We start from the raw sequence: 17653 nt of genomic DNA on the forward strand, positions 1-17653 counted from the left end.
CAATTTATGACATTGTCTCTCTGTATCCCCAGACAGTGATTACCTTTATGCAATCATTCGGAACATTTGCAAAATGCCTGGGACCTCTGTTAAATAACTTCAATTCTTTTTTCATTTGAAAAGTGACTAGGGAATTCAGCTGGAAGTAGGAAGCCATAGCTAGGAGAAAAGACTGGAGAATTTCTTCATGCCCACGCATGCTTCTTTCTCATATATGTGCATACAGTCTTTTCTTGTACACATGTTAAATGAATATGCAGCCTGGCTGTTTTGGGGGTAAATGTGTTGGGGATAATATGGCCAGATCTTGGTATGTGTACTTCCTACAAGCCAAACAGCATTTCCTTGGGGATTCCGGTTAGAACAGGTTTTGAAAAATGGTAGGAATCGTGCTTCTTGGAGTTCTGGGTGCAGGCAGAGCTTGAAAATATTTCAAGTCAATTCTGAACAAAGCTATTCTGACACGGATTCAAATACGCTGCCGTCATGCTGGGTTGACTGGAGTCTACTCAGTAACTCTGTGTTTGTCGCTTGTCTGTTGCAGGGATTTACCTCAGTATGGGCAAAAGCAGTGGCAATCCTATTTCGGGCGAACATTTGATGTTTATACCAAACTCTGGAAATTCCAACAGCAGCATCGGTAAGGGAATGTTGTAGACAACTGTTTTCTATGGATTTAAATGCAACTTTAATCTCTGGTATTACGGTATGCCTAGGGGCCCCAGTTAAGACTGCGATTTCACTGTTATTCAAGCATGAAGGGAGGGAACAGTCACTTCCTGGAGTGCTCACAGTCTAATGAATTAAAATGTTACAGAGTTATCATTTTATTTTTGAACAAAACCTTTTGCTCTACTTGAATGCATGTTGCTTTAATATATTGCCAAGGAGAAGCTGGGATGGTGGCTTCTGCAGTGCAGAACCCATCTGGAGTGGTGTGAAGCGTCTTGCTGCAGTGTGGGCTCCGATCTTTCACACCTTATGTTGGCTGTGTAGTTGAGTGTTCTCCTGGGAAGTGGTGACCTTTTTGTTTTGTGTATTTTGTGCAACATACTTATGTCTAGCTCTTGCAAGTTTTTGCAACATAAATGGTCCTTGTTCTGGTGTGTGTATGCAGTGCTGTTGGCTCTGTGAGGGACTGCTACTGGGAATGCCACACCAGGAATGAAAGCTGAGTTTGGCCCTACAGCGGCTCTTTGTCTTGTCTGGTGTGATGTTCTGAGAAATTCCGGAATGCCTTTTAATCTTTCTTTTCTCTCTTGCGAAATAGACAAGTATTGGACAATCGGTATGGGTTGAAGCGGTGGCAAATTGGGGAAATTGCTTCCAAGATTGGGCAGCTCTATTACCATTATTAGTAAGTAAGCACAGAAAAGGATTCGCTAGGGAAATGCAGTGTTAGTGGCAGTTCCATGCCAGTTATCTGGATACTCAGTCAGGAGCCTGCTGAGGTAGAAATGAATGTCAGTTGAGTTGTGATGTCTGTTTGTGAATGAGAAGGCACTTGGGACTGCATGGGGTGCTGCACAGAAAGGCACCTGTGAGCCTGATATGATACTGCTAGAGTCACACTGATCCTGCCTAAGGAGTTATCTCCTCCCTCAGAAGTGTCTTTAAGTCTTCCACATGTGCTACATTTGACTCTTGTGCAAAAGTGTGATTTATAAGTTTGGGAGCTTAATGTTCCTTTAACCATGAATTAACCTGTCACCTGTACATGTGGGCACAAGGCAGGCAGATTTGATTGTTTTCAGAAATGGAATCCAAGCTCTGAAATCTGTACTCCCAGCATGCACAAAGAACAAGAGTCTGGCTTTCATACAATGTTATTTGAGGAGGGATTTTTGCCATTGATGCACAAGATGGTTGAGGGGGCAGAAAGGGAGGGTTTGGCATGGATTTTCAACTGAAGCAGTGAGCTAATCTGATTCTTCCTCTACAGCTTGCGCACTTCAGAAACCAGCTATCTCAATGAAGCTTTCTCCTTCTATTCGGCAATTAGGCAGAGGTCATACTACTCCCAAGTCAACAAAGAAGACAGGTATGTCTGAATGCATGCACTCCTTTTTTTTTTTCTTCCCCAAGGCTAGAACGGTGTATGAAAGTAGCAAATAATTAACTGTAGGATCAAAACTGAGATGAAATCAATGTTTTTGGAGGAAGTTTCTTTCCAACCCTTTTGCAATGATTAAAAACCCCAGTATAAAGAAGAGCTTTTCAGGATGACTGGAAGAATATTCTATTGTGTGGTCCTGGCTAGAAAGCTATTAGCCTGAAGGTTTTTGTCATTTTGAGTCCTGCACAGTGGCAGTGCTGGGACCTAGTATGCTGCACCTGCAAGATAAATCAGTTGGGCTGAAGCAGAGGAACTGTTTGTTTCTAATCTGGCATTTTGGGGGAGCGTCATTTGGTACTGCTGTACAACAGCCCTCTGTAACTAACTGGGACAAGGTCCAAGAGCTTAAGAAGGCATAACATCTTCCTTTAAGACACGGTACCAACAAAGGTGTACTCAGAAGAGGGATGTGTTGTGGCAGTGCCAAGCTGACTGACTGCCAAGAACATAGATATAAGTAAGAATAGCTAGAAAACTCAATTCTGGATCCTGATAATATGTTCTAGAGAGTAAACCTGGGTTCCATTATCAAATTAAAGGTAAAGAAGAAATTATCTGAAATTATCATCAAGATAACGCAGAAGGTTTAGTGAGGGACTTTCTTGCAAGGTATTCAAGGATCTCTGGACTTCTTTGCACTTCTGTAGTCTTGCAGATTTCTAAACGTATCTACGTGCCACAAAAAGATGAAAGTTGCTCTGCTCTGGTATCTGTTGTTCCTATTATCTTCTCTCTTAAAAATCTCTCAATTTCAGTCTGAGTGCTTGAGCGGTTCCAGACAAGGTAGGACTGAGCAAGCATGTTTCTAGATGCTGTCAGGCAGTTTTGGAAGTGGTTAAGTAATTACAGGCTATGCTGACTTGCAGGTCTCTTAAGTTGTCCCAGGTGGGTGAACTCTGAGCCAGCTGTGGTACTCATCTGATGCCATGGGGTCAGATACTGCCCATGAACTGTCAAAAGGCTTAAAGACAGCTATTATAACTGATTCCCATGCCTCTTCTTGTGTAAGGAGCCTGTGAGGAAAGGGGTTTTCTTGATTTTTGTATCTGTATTCAATGTAAATAAACTGAGCCAGGTACCTGTTGATGTCTACATGAATTCAGTTAGAATTCCTGATTTGCAGTGTGTTTGATCTCTTTCTGATCTTAACTTCCTCCTCTCCCTTACCCTGGCTCCCCAGTTGCCTATCTATATTGTATTTTAATCTCAAACTTGACTGTGCTGTTTTTGTTGTTGTGTTTAGGCCTGAATTAGTGGTTAAGAAGCTGCGTTACTATGCAAGGTTTATAGTGGTTTGTCTCTTGCTCAACAAAATGGATGTAGTAAAGGACCTTGTAAAGGTATGTTAAAATGATGATAAAGGTGGTGGGTGGGAGGCTGCTGTTCATTAAAGGCTTTTTTACCTAATTAAGGAATCTATAATATAGTCTATTTCATCTGAAATATCACTCATTACATCTATGATGTTTGCTGCTGCTACAACATAGCTTTTTTTTTTTTTTTTTTTTTTTTAATTTATTTTGATTGTGTGTTGGATGCCGCAGAAGGAAGGAATAACGTGGATTGATCTATGGAAAGACGTCAGTATTATGTGAACATTTGGCTAGAGAAAAAAATTACAAATTGATGTAGTTACTGGGAATAAACTGTAAGATGCACGTTAGCAATCTGAAAGTGTGGGAATCATCCGGTAGCTCTGAGTACATCTTCATTCCTGTATGACACCGTATGGATGTGAAAGCCAGAGTCTCCTAGTTTGATATTGGGCTTATTTTCTCTTCTTTCCAAACTGCTGTCACTCTGTCCCATGTCTAGGACGCATCCTGAATATATTTTGCACCTTCCAGAGACCCATCAAAATAAAACCTTGCTAAGGGATATAAATATTACTATGAGATTGGAGAGGCTGAATCTGCATATGCCTCTGCTGTGGGAGTAAAGTACTGACTGCATATAAACCAAAGTCTTTAGGTACAACGAATAAAGTACTGACCAAGGTTGATCATTGCCTTTTTGGCATATCTGGCATCCAACACAGTGAATATCCTCTGTGAGTCTGACATTTAATAATGACACTTAATGTTCCAATGACTTGCCAGTATTGTTTGAACACCAAGTAAAATATTCTAACAGTTACAACTGAGTTTGGGAGGTACCCTTTAGCTACACCAAAGGAACAGTATGCTTCTCCTGACAGCATATGTTTCCCAAACCTCTCTGACAACCTTATGCAAGCAACTTCTGGCATTGACAGTTTTGTGTAGGTTGCATTACTGTCTTTTTGTCTAAGCTTACTTGAACTAGCAGTAGCAGCTAAAAAAGCCATACCATTCACTTTCTCAACGCATTTAAAGTTGCTTGTAAGCTTAAATTTGAGTCCTGTGTGTCCGTAGATTCAGGTAATAACCAGTGCTGTAGCTGTATGCGAGTGTGATAGTTACTAAACTTAACTCCAGATATGCTTTGCATTGGGACCTGATGAAAAGACACTTTTCGTTGCCAAAGCTCAATGCAACATTGGCATTCTGTCTCTTGAAAGAGCACGCTTTGGCTAGCATGTTAGTCACAAGTGTGCTACATATGTTCTTAAGTAAAATGATTTTTTTTCCTTAAAGGCCAGCACAGCTAACCAAATTGTGAAGTTACTGAAGTTCTCAGTTTAAGAAGTAACTGTGTCTTTGAACTTTTTACGTCAGGAGCTGTCAGATGAAATTGAAGACTACACTCATCGGTTTAATACTGAAGATCAGGTGGAGTGGAACCTGGTTCTGCAGGAAGTGGCAGCTTTTATTGAGGTGAGAATAGCGGTCTCTCTCAGTTGTCAGTTGTTGAGTTTTTTTTTTTTTGCAGGCGTTTTGACTGTGTTTTAAAGTGTGCTTTGTTGGAGTACTGGCCTTTTACACAGGCAACACAAAAGCTGTTGGGAAATATAATGTAATCATGGCAGTTAACTGATAGTGTCTCTTAGCAAAGTTGTAATGTGACCAACTTCTGAAGTTTGTTAAAATAAATGTATTTATTCTATCAAACAAGACAGTGTTCTACTTCCCTCTTTTTGTACAAGACATCATTGTGTAGCATGATTATGTATTTAAGTCTTGCCAGAATAGATGGCAGCATTATCATTGATTGACTCAGCTCCCTTCCTAGTTCCTTCTAGGAAGGGAAGAAGTAGTGAAATAGTGCACAATTTTTCTGTGTTCTAGGAATGTGTAGTTTGTTCTGCATCAATTTGTAGGGTTGTTGATGGCATTTGGTTCCTCAGGTATAGAAAAGCTATAGGATAGGAAGCAGAGTTCGTGTTGTTTGAGGGAATACATTTTTTCTATCTGCTGTACCCTCAAGTACTTGTACCATGTATTTGCTTTAAGTCTCTAAAAGCGGTTTCTTTTCCAAATGCTAAGGCATTGCTGTGTGGCTTGCATGCAAACATCTGCATGGCAAATTAATTTTAAAAATCTGCCTCAGTTATGAAAGGTTTGTTGTAAGTGGCAAGACCTTCAGTCTTCTCTCTAACTGTAAATCTGTACATTCCATTGAATTCCTTATTTATTCTGGTTGTTTTTTTAGGCAGACCCTGTTATGGTTTTAAATGATGACAACACCATTGTAATCACCTCCAACAGGCTTTCTGAAACTGGAGCTCCATTGCTAGAACAGGGAATGATAGTGGGACAGCTTGCTCTTGCAGACGCACTGATTATTGGGAACTGCAATAACCAGGTAACAGAGATTGTGAGGCCTTGGGCTTGTGTCTTTGGAGTTCAAAGTCCCTCCTCCTGTGACATCCCTTTGGATCATACAGTAGAAACTAGAGATTGCAATAAAGTGATCACTGCCGTATTTTGGAAGTGATGCTTGCAGTGGGAGCAAACTTAAGGTGTCTCTTATTTCTGAGAACCTCTTAAGTTTGTTTGTTGTTTTTTTCAGATATTACACCTGTGGTACTTACCTCATATTGCTTATTATTCATCATGTCAATAAGTAGATACAGATGATTTTTCATATAACAGATCAATTTTAGCAATGTTCAAGCACGACTGGCTTGTAAGCTGTCTAGAAAAACCTTGACTCGGGCTTTCATATGATATACCCCAGCTTGTTGCAACTTCAGTTGCGACAGGAAGGGATTTTCAAAAGATATTCAAGGTCTTGTGTTTTACATGATGATGATAATGAAGTTGTGCAAACATCATGACTTTTCTCTGAGCTCTTTTTTCAGGTAAGCAAGTTTTATCCAAATTACAGTCTGTGTATCTTCCAGATTTTGTCTAGATTCACAGTACATAGTGGGTTCCAGCACTTGATTTGTAAACACCTCAGGAAAGTCTAACTTGTGAAGTAGAGCCTGCATGACAGTGAACTGGCCTAGAGGACCTTTAATAAACAGACTTTGTCCTCTCTGAGCTCTTCTAAGACGTTAATGGGTCTTTAGAGATTCAGAGATGATACTGACAGAAAGCAGTCTGTCTGGGATGCTGTTGAATCTGTTATCTGGATAATTGCAAAGAAAGAGACTGTTTAATTTGTGTCTGGCAGAGTAAACCATTTAACTTTTTTTGCAGGTCAAGTTCAGTGAATTAACAATTGATATGTTTCGAATGCTACAAGCACTTGAAAGGGAACCAATGAATTTAGCTTCACAGATGAACAAACCTGGAATGCAAGTGAGTTCCATTTCAGTGACAAATCTGACAACAGATCTTAATAGATTAAAAAAAAAAAAAAAAGTTGTAATATTTCTGTACTGTCCCTGTGCACAGCAGGTTATGAAGGGTGGCTCAAAGCCTTGGAATTTAACTCAAGTAATCCATTCTTGTTGTTGTTTTCTTGGAGAAACCTCTAATAGTGTGTAAAGTATCAAAAGTGAATATTTGGGTATCATTTCACAAAAGGTTTACTCTGGTATAGTTTGAGTACTGCTGAAGGGGTGTAATGGCTGTCCTTGTCCGTGTACATTCACCCATTATTTTGTTTTCTCTCTAGCAGACATGCAGCCACACAAGTTCATCAGCTTGCTAATTCCTAGGAAGTTTAAATGTTCCCTCCAGAGAAAGCACAAAAAAACCTTTATCTGTAGGCAGAATTAAATAGCTATATTTTAATTTATTCAGGTGACAGGGGGAGTGTGTTTTTTTGTTTTTCATTCTTTTCATGGGTTCTGCTTTAGAGAATAAGAAAGATCTAGATAAAATGAAGGATAATATAAAGTTCTGGTGCAAGTACTGTGCATCATACTTTACAGTGTAGTAGGAAATGCTGCACAGACGGATCATTTGTATGAAAAATACATTGAAGGTGAGCATTCTAATATAAATTTAGAGGCTTACGAAGCTGCATTTTAAATATAAAGTTTTTGTTTTGTTTTGTTTTGTTTTTCAACAGGAGTCAACAGAGAAACCAGCCAGGCGGGAAAACCCCCATAAATATCTGCTTTATAAACCAACTTTCAGCCAGCTGTATACGTTTTTAGCAGCATCATTTAAGGTTTGTGAAAGTGGTCATTTCTGGCTGCCTGCATGCTCAGCCTTTTGCAGAAAACAAAAGTATCTCCTTCCTCATGTGGCCAGTCCATAGACAGGTGGAATATAGATTTTTTTTTTACAGGTCTATACGGGAACCTGGATGTGTTGTGCTTTTATCCAGATGAGAAGCTGAAAGGGTCAGGGGGAAGAGTCAGATATTGCAGACCCTGCAGACCCCATGGAACTTTTGATTTCCGTTCTGTATTTGAAAATCTTTTTTTTTTTTTAAATAAAATTGCTGTTTGAACCACTAATGTCAGCTTAAATGTCAATATGGAAAAAAAAGTGTTAATCTATCTCCAGTTTACATTTTTGTCTATGTACTCACCTGTTTGAAGGGGTTATGTAGTGGGGCGAGTTACATACACCTAAGAATAATAGAATGAAGGGAAGCTAGAAGCAGAAGTAGTACAATCTTAAATTATGACATTTTTACTAAGATGTTGGTGGTATATTATAATAAATTTATACATTTTCTCCCTTGCTACTCTTCTCTCTATTTGAATTTCAGGAGCTGCCTGCAAACAGTGTACTGCTGATTTACTTGTCTGCCACGGGCGTGTTCCCATCAGGTCGTTCGGATAGTGAAGGTACAATAAAGGAATGCTCCCTGTCATGAACAGGGCTTGAATTCTCTATGTGTTCCAGGACAAGTGGCCAAGAAAGATGTCACAAAGCTCCTTTTAAAAGACAAGTCAATTTTATTCTCCTGTCTATTTAGTCAGATAGTCTTTTCTTTGCACAAACAGTAGTTAATTCCATGTATCTTAGTTAGTGTTCATTAACCTGAGACCTTTTCAGGGGACATAGATAGTTTTTGATGCATCTGAAGTATTAAAAGCTTCACCAATTTTAAAGACTACATGTCTCTGTTGATGCATCCGTGCAAAGTTAATAAAATAGCTAAATGGCACTTTGTGATTCTTTCAAATCTCCAGTACCATGAGAACATCTGGTCAGGAAATGGCTGGTAAAAGGGCTGAAGCATCTGCAGGGATTGTTCTATTTGTGTGTTTGTTAATGTGACAATTCAAGCCCTTCTCATGATTTTTTGACAATTCCCCTCACCTCATCCTCCTATTCTTTGCAATCTAGCAGAATATTTGGATGCAGCTGCAGTCTAAAAGTTGAAAACTGGTTGGCTGAAGCAAACACAGTCAAAAGATCTGTTTATATAATTTAAGGGAAAAAAATGTTTTTAACATCCTAAATATTGTACACGCCTCATCTGTTTGAGACTTGCATTCCTTTATAAGATGCATGCCTTGTCCATTCTCATGCATGATTTTTGAGCTCTCAAAATGTTAAAGGAAAAAAAAAATCTCTGTCAACTTCTGATTGTGGCAGTGATTTTTTTTACATGCTTTTAACATTTTATTTTTTGCTATGACTTGGTGGTGGCTTCTAACTGAACTGTGTTCTTTACTGTATTACGTTCACTTCACTGCATGTATTATTTCAGCTTAGTACTTTACCATAGAGCCATCAAGGCTCCGTTTTCTGTAAATCTGAATAGTTAGACTTTAGTTTTTATTAAATGAATCTCATTACAACTGCATTCTTTTAATAAGGTAGTGTAATCTGCACAGACCAAAAAGTTCTACCTTATTAAAAGGGAGAGCAGCTGCAAGCTGCACTGTTGATTGCCTGTAAGCAGTTTGTCAGATCACATTAAACATTTGTAACAATACTAAATTAATGTATGTTCTGCTCCTAATTTTCTATTCCCAAAGCTTCCCTTAAAATGGAAGGGTGTCTTACATATCCAAGCCTGAAAAAAGATGCATTTGGTGGCCAAATACTAGTCTTTCAACTCTGTAAATATATAACAGAATTAGGAAAACCTAATACTGTCTTTTACTAATGTTAATGATGCTTCATAACTGTATCAATTGCAGAAATACTTCTTGGTATTTCTAGTGCATTTTTTTTTTGTAGGGTTTGGTATTTTTATTACTTTCATCTTTGCACTAAATCAAACAGATAGGCAGGTGCTCAGTTGTATAAGATTAGCAGAATCTTTCTTTAGGTTGCCTTAGGAGCACGTGTCCAGGGTGTGTGCATTTAAAAACTGTGAATTCTGTATTTGAAATCTTAAAAATAAATCTTCGCTGCAGATTTGAAACCCAGTTAAAATGTTTTTACCTTTCTAGAAGTATTAAAAGCATATTAATTCTTTGAGCTTTTTCTTTTCCCCTTTGCAGACTTCTTACTGCAGATATTATATCCATTCTGAGAGGCAAAAGGGTTTTTGATTGATTTAGCATTAGTTTTTGGTCAGATTCTGATCCTAGAATATACTAGCTTACATAGTAATTTAACAGAGGTATTGATTTTCCTGTATGAAACATGTAATGGGTTTTAAACTTTTTGCTATGTAGTATAATGAGAGACAGTATTTGGACCTGTTGTGCTATATTTGTGGATAAATAGTAATTAGAAATTACAAAGTTCTGTTGTTTTCTTCTATTTGATAGATGCTGAAACCACTAAAAATGCTTACAACTGAGCTAGTAAAGTCTCCAGGTTCCTCCACCCTGTCCCTAGAGCTATAGTAGTTCAGATTCACATAGTTCTCTGGGATTTTTGGTTGCTTCTTTCCTTTCATGTATTCATTAAATCCATAACAGAGCTGACTTAACCTCTGCTAATTTTAACTTTTTTTTTTTTTTTTTACCGTGTGTAGGTCCATATGATTTTGGTGGTGTTCTGACAAATAGTAACCGGGACGTTATAAATGGAGATGCTATCCACAAGCGAAACCAATCATACAAGGAGATGCACTGGTAAGTCTCATGAATGTGACAACTGAGAAGAATTTGTCTTTAGTAGAGAAAAATACGTCAAAGCCTCTTGAATTCAAACTTGTCATTGTAGAACATCATAAATATAGATTGGCTTGAATTTCAAGAATTAGAAATGAATTTGGAATTCTGAATGATGATTTAGGCACTGAAAAGTATTACTGTGACTTAAGAAAAGTTCTTTATTATTGGAAAATGGATGATAAGTTCGGAAGAAGATAAACATCTCTTCTTGGGAAGGAGCTAATAACAAGTCTGGTAGCCCACATTACAGAGAATACCAAATTAATTCTGCAGTTACTTTCTCAGGATGCACCTGAAGATCAGGGCAAGAGGAATCTGCTTTGTTTTTATCTGGACATGGGCAGCTGTGTATCTGAGAAACTTCTGCACTGTCACAGCTTTGTAGCGATTCTAGTGCTCTGTGAAGCATCTCTTTCTCTTTTCAGTCTTCACCCTGGAGATCTCTACCCTTTCACAAGGAAGCCTCTCTTTATCATTGTGGATTCGTCAAATAGCGTCGCCTATAAGGTAAGGCTCTTGAAGGCAGCTACTTACATGATAGGATACAGTGTCAACCCCTAGTTAGCTTACACTTTTAATGGGCTATTTTTTTAAACACTTTGTATTCAGTCTTTCTTTTCTTTTGAGGTTGTGCATGCTAGTCAGGATCTGATCCTATGAATAGGAACAAGAAGGAGAACCACATGAACAGCCGCTCATTGGAAAGTAATAAATCCTCCTGGAGGGAAAAAAGGTTCAAGATTTCCAAGATCTCTGGTGGGAGGTTTATTTTTGTTATATACCAAAGACAAATCTTGGTGCGTGTGCATGGGGGAGGGAGCTAACTAATCTGCTTTTTCTTTTTCCAGTCGTCCAGCACTCAGTTGCTTTTAACCAACAGAAACGAGTCAAAGCATTGAGCCTGATCTTTTAAAACACGGGGTGTCTGTGTCTGAAAAGTGTCTCAACCAAGGAAATAACAAGACTCAAATTAGCATCCAGTGTTACTGTAGAGTGGTATATGCTTGGACAATCAGTCTCCTTCTAGGGGGCTGTCGACTTAAAGTAGAATTACTCCATGCCAAATCACCTTTGGGAATCTGCAATTCGGGTAATAAAGAAGCAGGCATTTTCAATCTCAGTTGCCAGTTGCATCTGGATAGCATTATGACAATTATTTAATTCCTGAATGGGATATTAAGAATATGCTGTGTCTGGGGATAGTGCCACTTCCTTATGTCTTCCTTTTTCGTAGCTCCATTATTTGCAGTGAGAAAAGTGAATGTTCACAGCTGCATTTCTGAAGAGGAATAGGGACGTCTAGTGGCCAGATGAACTTGTTCTTTGTTCAGTATCCATAGTCTGTGTCATTTGTTTTAAAGGCATGTGTTGGCTAACAAGTTACTAAATTTGTGATCAGTATAATTCAGAATCGTCCAGCATTGAATCACAGAATTTTTACCCAACGGTTTTAAACATGATATGGCCCTCTCTGTAGGTTTTTCTGCTTGTTGTATTGCAATGTATTTCAAAGGGCTTTTTAACCACATTTAACTTTGCTGCACTAGATATCAACACAAATCTGCTTTTTGTTAAATTCCCTTCTCTATTTTAGGATGGTTTCCTTGTCTTTCTGAGAAGATGAGGATTTGGTAGGGGTTTATTTTCCTTTGCTCTTTCTTGACATTGGTTCTGGTATAACAACAGGGGAATTTGGGTTTGTTTCAGGGGGAAGAGAGCAGTTTGGTTCCCCCCTTTCTCTCTAGTAGATTTGCTGAAAGTGGTCAAGTGGATCAGCTCTGGAAGAGACAGTAAGGGATTTCTGGAGATCCTTTGTTCCAGTACAGCTCTAGACATAGCAGGCTTCTGTGGATAGCTTAGAGCAAAGGATCTTTTTGAGGTCATGGATTCTCACCTACAGATTTGTACCTGTTTTGAGTATAATTGCCAAGTTTTTTCACTTTAGAATTCACTTTTTGTACTAAATGTTAAGTTGATAACTGAATTATCTTTAGATTGCATTTTTTTTGGGGGGGGGGGGGGGCACACGGTATGTAAAAACTTGAGTCTCCAATTTTTTTTACCTTGTTCTGCAGTGAACTGACCATCAGTGGTATAAAATACTCCCAGTGCTCTGCCTGTTAAGCACACAGAACAGCTGGTGTAAAAGAGGTGCTGTAGTTCCTGCCTTTATTAAGGAGCACAGAAATGTGAATGGTGTGGGTATAATTGTGAGGAATCTAAGAACAGAATGAAAAAAAAAAAAAGCATGGTCCTCTATTAATATATATATATATATTTAGCATTTAAGAACCTGCACTCACCTTCACAGACGACTGCCATTGCACCTAGGCAGATGAGTATGTGGGAATGGGTGTAGGGTTTTTGGTTTGTTTCCAACTGAAGGTCAGTGTCAGAGTTCTCGATATCAGTACTTCCTAGCCCTTATCTGTTGTTGTTCTGCAAATGTTTACATGCTTGGTTTCAGGTAGCCAGAATATACTGATAGTGTTATCCTGCAAATACCCTCCGGGTGTGTTACGAGATGCTTTGTAGACTCAAGCACTGGCACAAACAAAGAGGTTCTGTGCAATTGTGTGAGAAGTTGAAGGCAGTGTACTGACTTTCTTTCCACATGGCTGCTCTGATCTCTCCTGATAGGACAGCAGCTATCCTGACATTTAAATGTCACTGCTAGCAACACCGGCAGTAACAGCAACTGCTCACACATCTTTTTCTACACCCATTTCTGATCTTCTGCGTGCATTCTCATTCTCACTGTCTTTCTCGAAGGTTTAAATGGTGATGACTGGAAGTCAGTCTTGCCAGGAAGTGATTTGCCAGTTTGCCAAATCAGCGGCACTTACTTGAATAGCTTCCTTCCCTATATATTTAGCTGAAAGTGGAAGAGAACTGCACATCAAGCATATCTATGTAAAGCTTTGAATATTTTTTACATCTCCATTTAAATATAGATGGCTGTGCTTTCGAAGGTTACCACTGTGTATGTGGATGAAATAATATTTTAAATTCAGGATGTTCTTGTAGCTGTGGTTGTCTAAGATTATGATCTAATCCAAAGGCTTAAAGAGTACTCCTCCAGCCACTAAGAATGCGAAGTCTTTGTTGGTGATGTGATATAATACTCAGTAAAACTTGCTTGTGAAATGATCTTTTTGGTGATGACAGGTAGCTCTTTTTTGGAAAGAGATGTTTATGAGATGTGAAATGTATTTTTAAAAGCAGCAGTGCTTCTTTTGGAAGGCTTGAATATTGAAGTAAAAAAAGAGTCAATTTTGAACCCCCAAAACACCTTTTTTGCGTTGTCCATGCACTGAGGGGTAGGTTATTCCTTACCCAGAACTGCTGTTAACCTCTACCCTGCAGGGCTGTTTTTTTCCTGTTTACGTTGTGGTCATACTCTCTAAATCATGGCTCCTTTTCCTTTGTTGTATGTGTGCACACAACTCTTTTCTGTTGAAGTCAGGGGCTAAGGTGGTGGAGAGTGAATCCTGGTGTTTGCTTGGGCTGTGTCTGGGCAAGCCCTGAAACAGGTACCTGGAAGCTTGAGAGTCTTATTCTCCTGGATCTACAGTTTAGACATAGCGACTGCATGTAAGCAATCATCTTCCAGAGAGCTGTGAGTTAGGGTAAACCAGGTCGTTTCTCCTCTTTGTAGGATGTAGTTGTTTTGTTGACTTAACCTCTTATGGGACATTTAGAGTCCAAAATGTTCTCCGATGTTGTCAATGAATAATACCCTTTCTGAGATATGAATGACCCTTGGTTTTGCTGTAGGGAGCATTTAATAGCATTGCTATGTTTACTGAGGGAGTGTACGGGAAATCTACTTTGGTCTCTACTTGGTGATACAAAATTGAAATCAACATGTGGATCTGTTCATGAATCCTAAGCATGTGTGTTGCTTGAGAGTGTGTGACCTGCAAGTGCCTGTTCAGTTCAAACTGGCAATGTGGAGTGGTGACTCCTGGAGTTTTAAACTCCTTCTTCAGTTTTAAGAAAGCTATTGTTGACAAGAGATATGAGAGGTAATGCAGGCAGGTTGTTTAAATGAAAAATGTTTTTTTGTTTTGTTTTGTTTTTTGTTTTCCTTAGTAATCATTATTACCAATGAACATACCTCTTAGATACATAGTAGGACTATTACCAGGTAACTGTTGGTGAAACTAGACATGCTTCTTTTGAGGTTTTTGGAGAAATTTCTGTGCCACAGGACACTGGTACAATATTTAAGATGCTGGTCCCAGAAATGGTTATTTTACAATACGACTTCAGTATAGCAGATGTTGAGGTCATGACCTACTTCTTTTAAAGCAAATGTATTTTAAAACTTTTCTCCATTGATCTCTTCTGTTTCATCAGAAAGAAAAGTGTAAAGAATTCACTTTGGTTGGATAGTTCAATTGGTATTGAGGAAAGACAGTAGATCTGTTCTGACCTGAAAACCAATGGCTTTTATTTTTATTGCAGAACATGGTTGGGTTTTTGTTTAGTTTCTCAAGTAATGTGTTACTACTGAAAGGTGTATTTCTATGAAATCGGTGTCTGCTATCGATAGCAGTGAAATGAGAGAATTAAATATCCTTAAATGTGTAATGGGTTACATTCCTTCTGTCTGTGTTCTAGGAGTAAGTCCATTTGTCAGCCCTACTGTCAATGCTTAACTGTGTGACAGGCGTTAGCGCATCCTCTGTCATGAATAGCATTTGTACCCTTAACCTGTTAAATATTCAAAAGCAAGCAGAGTGACAATCAATACTTCAAAATTCTTATCTGTTACAGAATTTCACAAACTTATTTGGACAACCATTGGTGTGCTTGCTTTCTCCAACAGCATATCCAAAAGCATTACAAGGTATGTGTAGTACATTGCATTTCCTAACAAGCTACAGTTGTGTCATTTGTCCATCTCAAACATATGTAGTGTAGGTTCTTCAGGAAGAGATATCCTTTTACCATTATTTATCCCCTAAATAAAATTAACTTTCTTTATGTCAATTCTATCATACTACTTTAAGTTTATGGCAAGTAGCGTACTGTAACAACAGACAGCTTCAACAAGTGCTAAAAGGCAAAGTTGCTCCTACACAAAGACTCGGAATACTGCCTGCTCATTGTTGGGATTCTAATTATTGTATTACTGCTTATTTATCATTGTTATTATTAGTACTTGGGGTAGTTTTATTAGTACCAGAAAGTCAGCAGAGTCAGTTAAGGTATCAGCTTTTAAATACCAGATGTAGAGCAAAATCTTCTCAGAGCCACATAGAGAGATGTTAAGCAGGTATCGTGATCAGATGTACAAGAAACAGAAGCTTCTCATTTGTTTTAGAACTAGTCCTGTTACTTAGCTGAAACCTGAGTAGAAAGTAAATATTGTAATAATGAATCCCGTTTAAACAGAAACTCTGAAAAACAGAGCTTAATTCTTTATCGAATACCAGATGCTTTTGTGGTGTTCACTGACCAGTCAGGAATGTCTTGCTGCAGCGCTGCAGGTGGGGCACAGTGCACTACAGCGCCGTGCAGAGACTTCTTAGCTGAACCTAACTGAGCCCCCGTGCCAGTGTGGCATTTTATCATGCAGGACTGTGTGCCTGTGTCCTGAAGAAGGAAGAGTTGCACCAAAGCGAGTTAGTAAGCCTTGCTGAGGAAGAAGTGTTTGGACACGATCTTCTTATGTGCATTACCTTTCTTTTTTTGGCTTCTCAGTTTATGGAGCTGAAGCTCCGTGTTGAACTGCATGGAATAAATGGACTTTAAGATATTGTGATGCCCGACAAAAGAGTGACTGTGTAGACTTTTGGGAGGTTGTATAGGTTCAACTGTCTGGTTCTGTGAGTGGAATAAGAATGTCCATGTTTAACTAACAATTCCTCGTAGGGTTTATAATCAGCACCTTTTATCAGTTGTTTCAGGTACAACTTGTATGTTCAAGTTGTGTGCACAAAATGATGACACAGGCTTCCTACAGTACATGGGAGAATCTCATTTTTCTTGGTGTTAATGCACATCTCCAGTGAGCCTTTATTGCTAGTCATGTGCATCACCTTGAGAACAGATCTTCCACAAAAGGAGAATATATGTAGCTAACACAACCCAGTAGTTCTGCTGTTAGAGCATTTAGTGGGTGAGTGACTCCATTCTGTGGCAGGGACCTCTTTTCTGTTTCGTGTGCCAAATGTATCTCTTTGTCTATTGATTTGTAGATCAGTCTCAGCGGGGTAGCCTCTTCACACTCTTTCTGAACAATCCTTTAATGGCATTCCTATTTGTCTCTGGATTATCAAGCATGCGCAGAGGTTTGTGGGAGAAGTGTCAAGACTATCTTAGAAAAATCAATCGAGATATTGCCCAGCTGCTGACCCACTCCCGCTCCATAGGTACGTGCCTACAGATGTACAACTAAGACTTAGTATGCTGCTTCAGGAGATGTTGGTTGTTCTTGCCCAGCCTTACCAAGGGACAGAACAGTGAATAAAGTGAATGCACAGGTATTTGTGGTGGTTTCCTCCACGTCTTTTCTTGTTCTTAAAGCCTTTCTAACTTGAGTTTTCTTTGTTGCCTTCCTTTGCAGATCAGTCCTTTCTTCAATTCTTTGGGGATGAATTTCTTCGTTTGCTTCTAACAAGATTTATTTTCTGCTCGGCTACTATGAGGATGCACAAAATTTTCCGGGTATGCAGGGACTTCTGTCCTTTTGTGAGAGCAACAATTGAGTGCATATAGAATTGCAGGTTGGAAGGGTCTTATTGCTAAGCATATCATTGTGAGTTCAGAAAGACAGCTGATTCTCACGTGCTAATGACTTCAGCTTGTATTGAATTTGTGCCTCTTTACCTCTCCAAAGGCGTGAAGCCTCTGACTTGCTTCAGTCTTATTTTTCTACATAAGTAGCAGACACTTATGAGATTCACTTATGTCACTCTAAGCAGCCTTGTCTGGTAGAACAATTCCTCTTAATAATTCAAGATTATTATTTCAATGCAACTAAAAAGCTGTAAAACAAGAGTGTAAGAGGAAGTGGGAGTAGTGGAACTTTATTGCTGGGAATGTATTTTAGCACAAATAGTTCGAAAGGTGTTTGAAGTTTGAGTAAACTAAACATGAAGATGGTGTTTTCCCTCCCTGTTGGTTAGTGCTGTGCCAACAGTGAAGTCCTACTTCTGGATCTACACCATTTT

At 38.9% G+C, this 17653-nt stretch overlaps 1 protein-coding gene across 1 annotated transcript in view; it reads left to right on the forward strand.

Annotated features, from left to right (window-relative positions):
• SCAI (suppressor of cancer cell invasion) overlaps positions 1-17653 on the forward strand; it is a 41914-nt gene that overhangs the window by 18457 nt on the left and 5804 nt on the right. The window contains exons 4-17 of the mRNA XM_072025518.1: positions 545-640; positions 1271-1357; positions 1943-2041; positions 3360-3456; positions 4813-4911; positions 5687-5839; positions 6682-6783; positions 7502-7603; positions 8153-8231; positions 10328-10427; positions 10895-10976; positions 15252-15324; positions 16679-16852; positions 17047-17147. Of these exons, the coding sequence (XP_071881619.1) occupies positions 545-640; positions 1271-1357; positions 1943-2041; positions 3360-3456; positions 4813-4911; positions 5687-5839; positions 6682-6783; positions 7502-7603; positions 8153-8231; positions 10328-10427; positions 10895-10976; positions 15252-15324; positions 16679-16852; positions 17047-17147 (1444 nt within the window). The remainder of the gene's footprint in view (positions 1-544; positions 641-1270; positions 1358-1942; positions 2042-3359; positions 3457-4812; positions 4912-5686; positions 5840-6681; positions 6784-7501; positions 7604-8152; positions 8232-10327; positions 10428-10894; positions 10977-15251; positions 15325-16678; positions 16853-17046; positions 17148-17653) is intronic.

The sequence above is a fragment of the Anas platyrhynchos genome, chromosome 18, assembly GCF_047663525.1.
Source record: "Anas platyrhynchos isolate ZD024472 breed Pekin duck chromosome 18, IASCAAS_PekinDuck_T2T, whole genome shotgun sequence".
Lineage (NCBI taxonomy): Eukaryota > Metazoa > Chordata > Aves > Anseriformes > Anatidae > Anas > Anas platyrhynchos.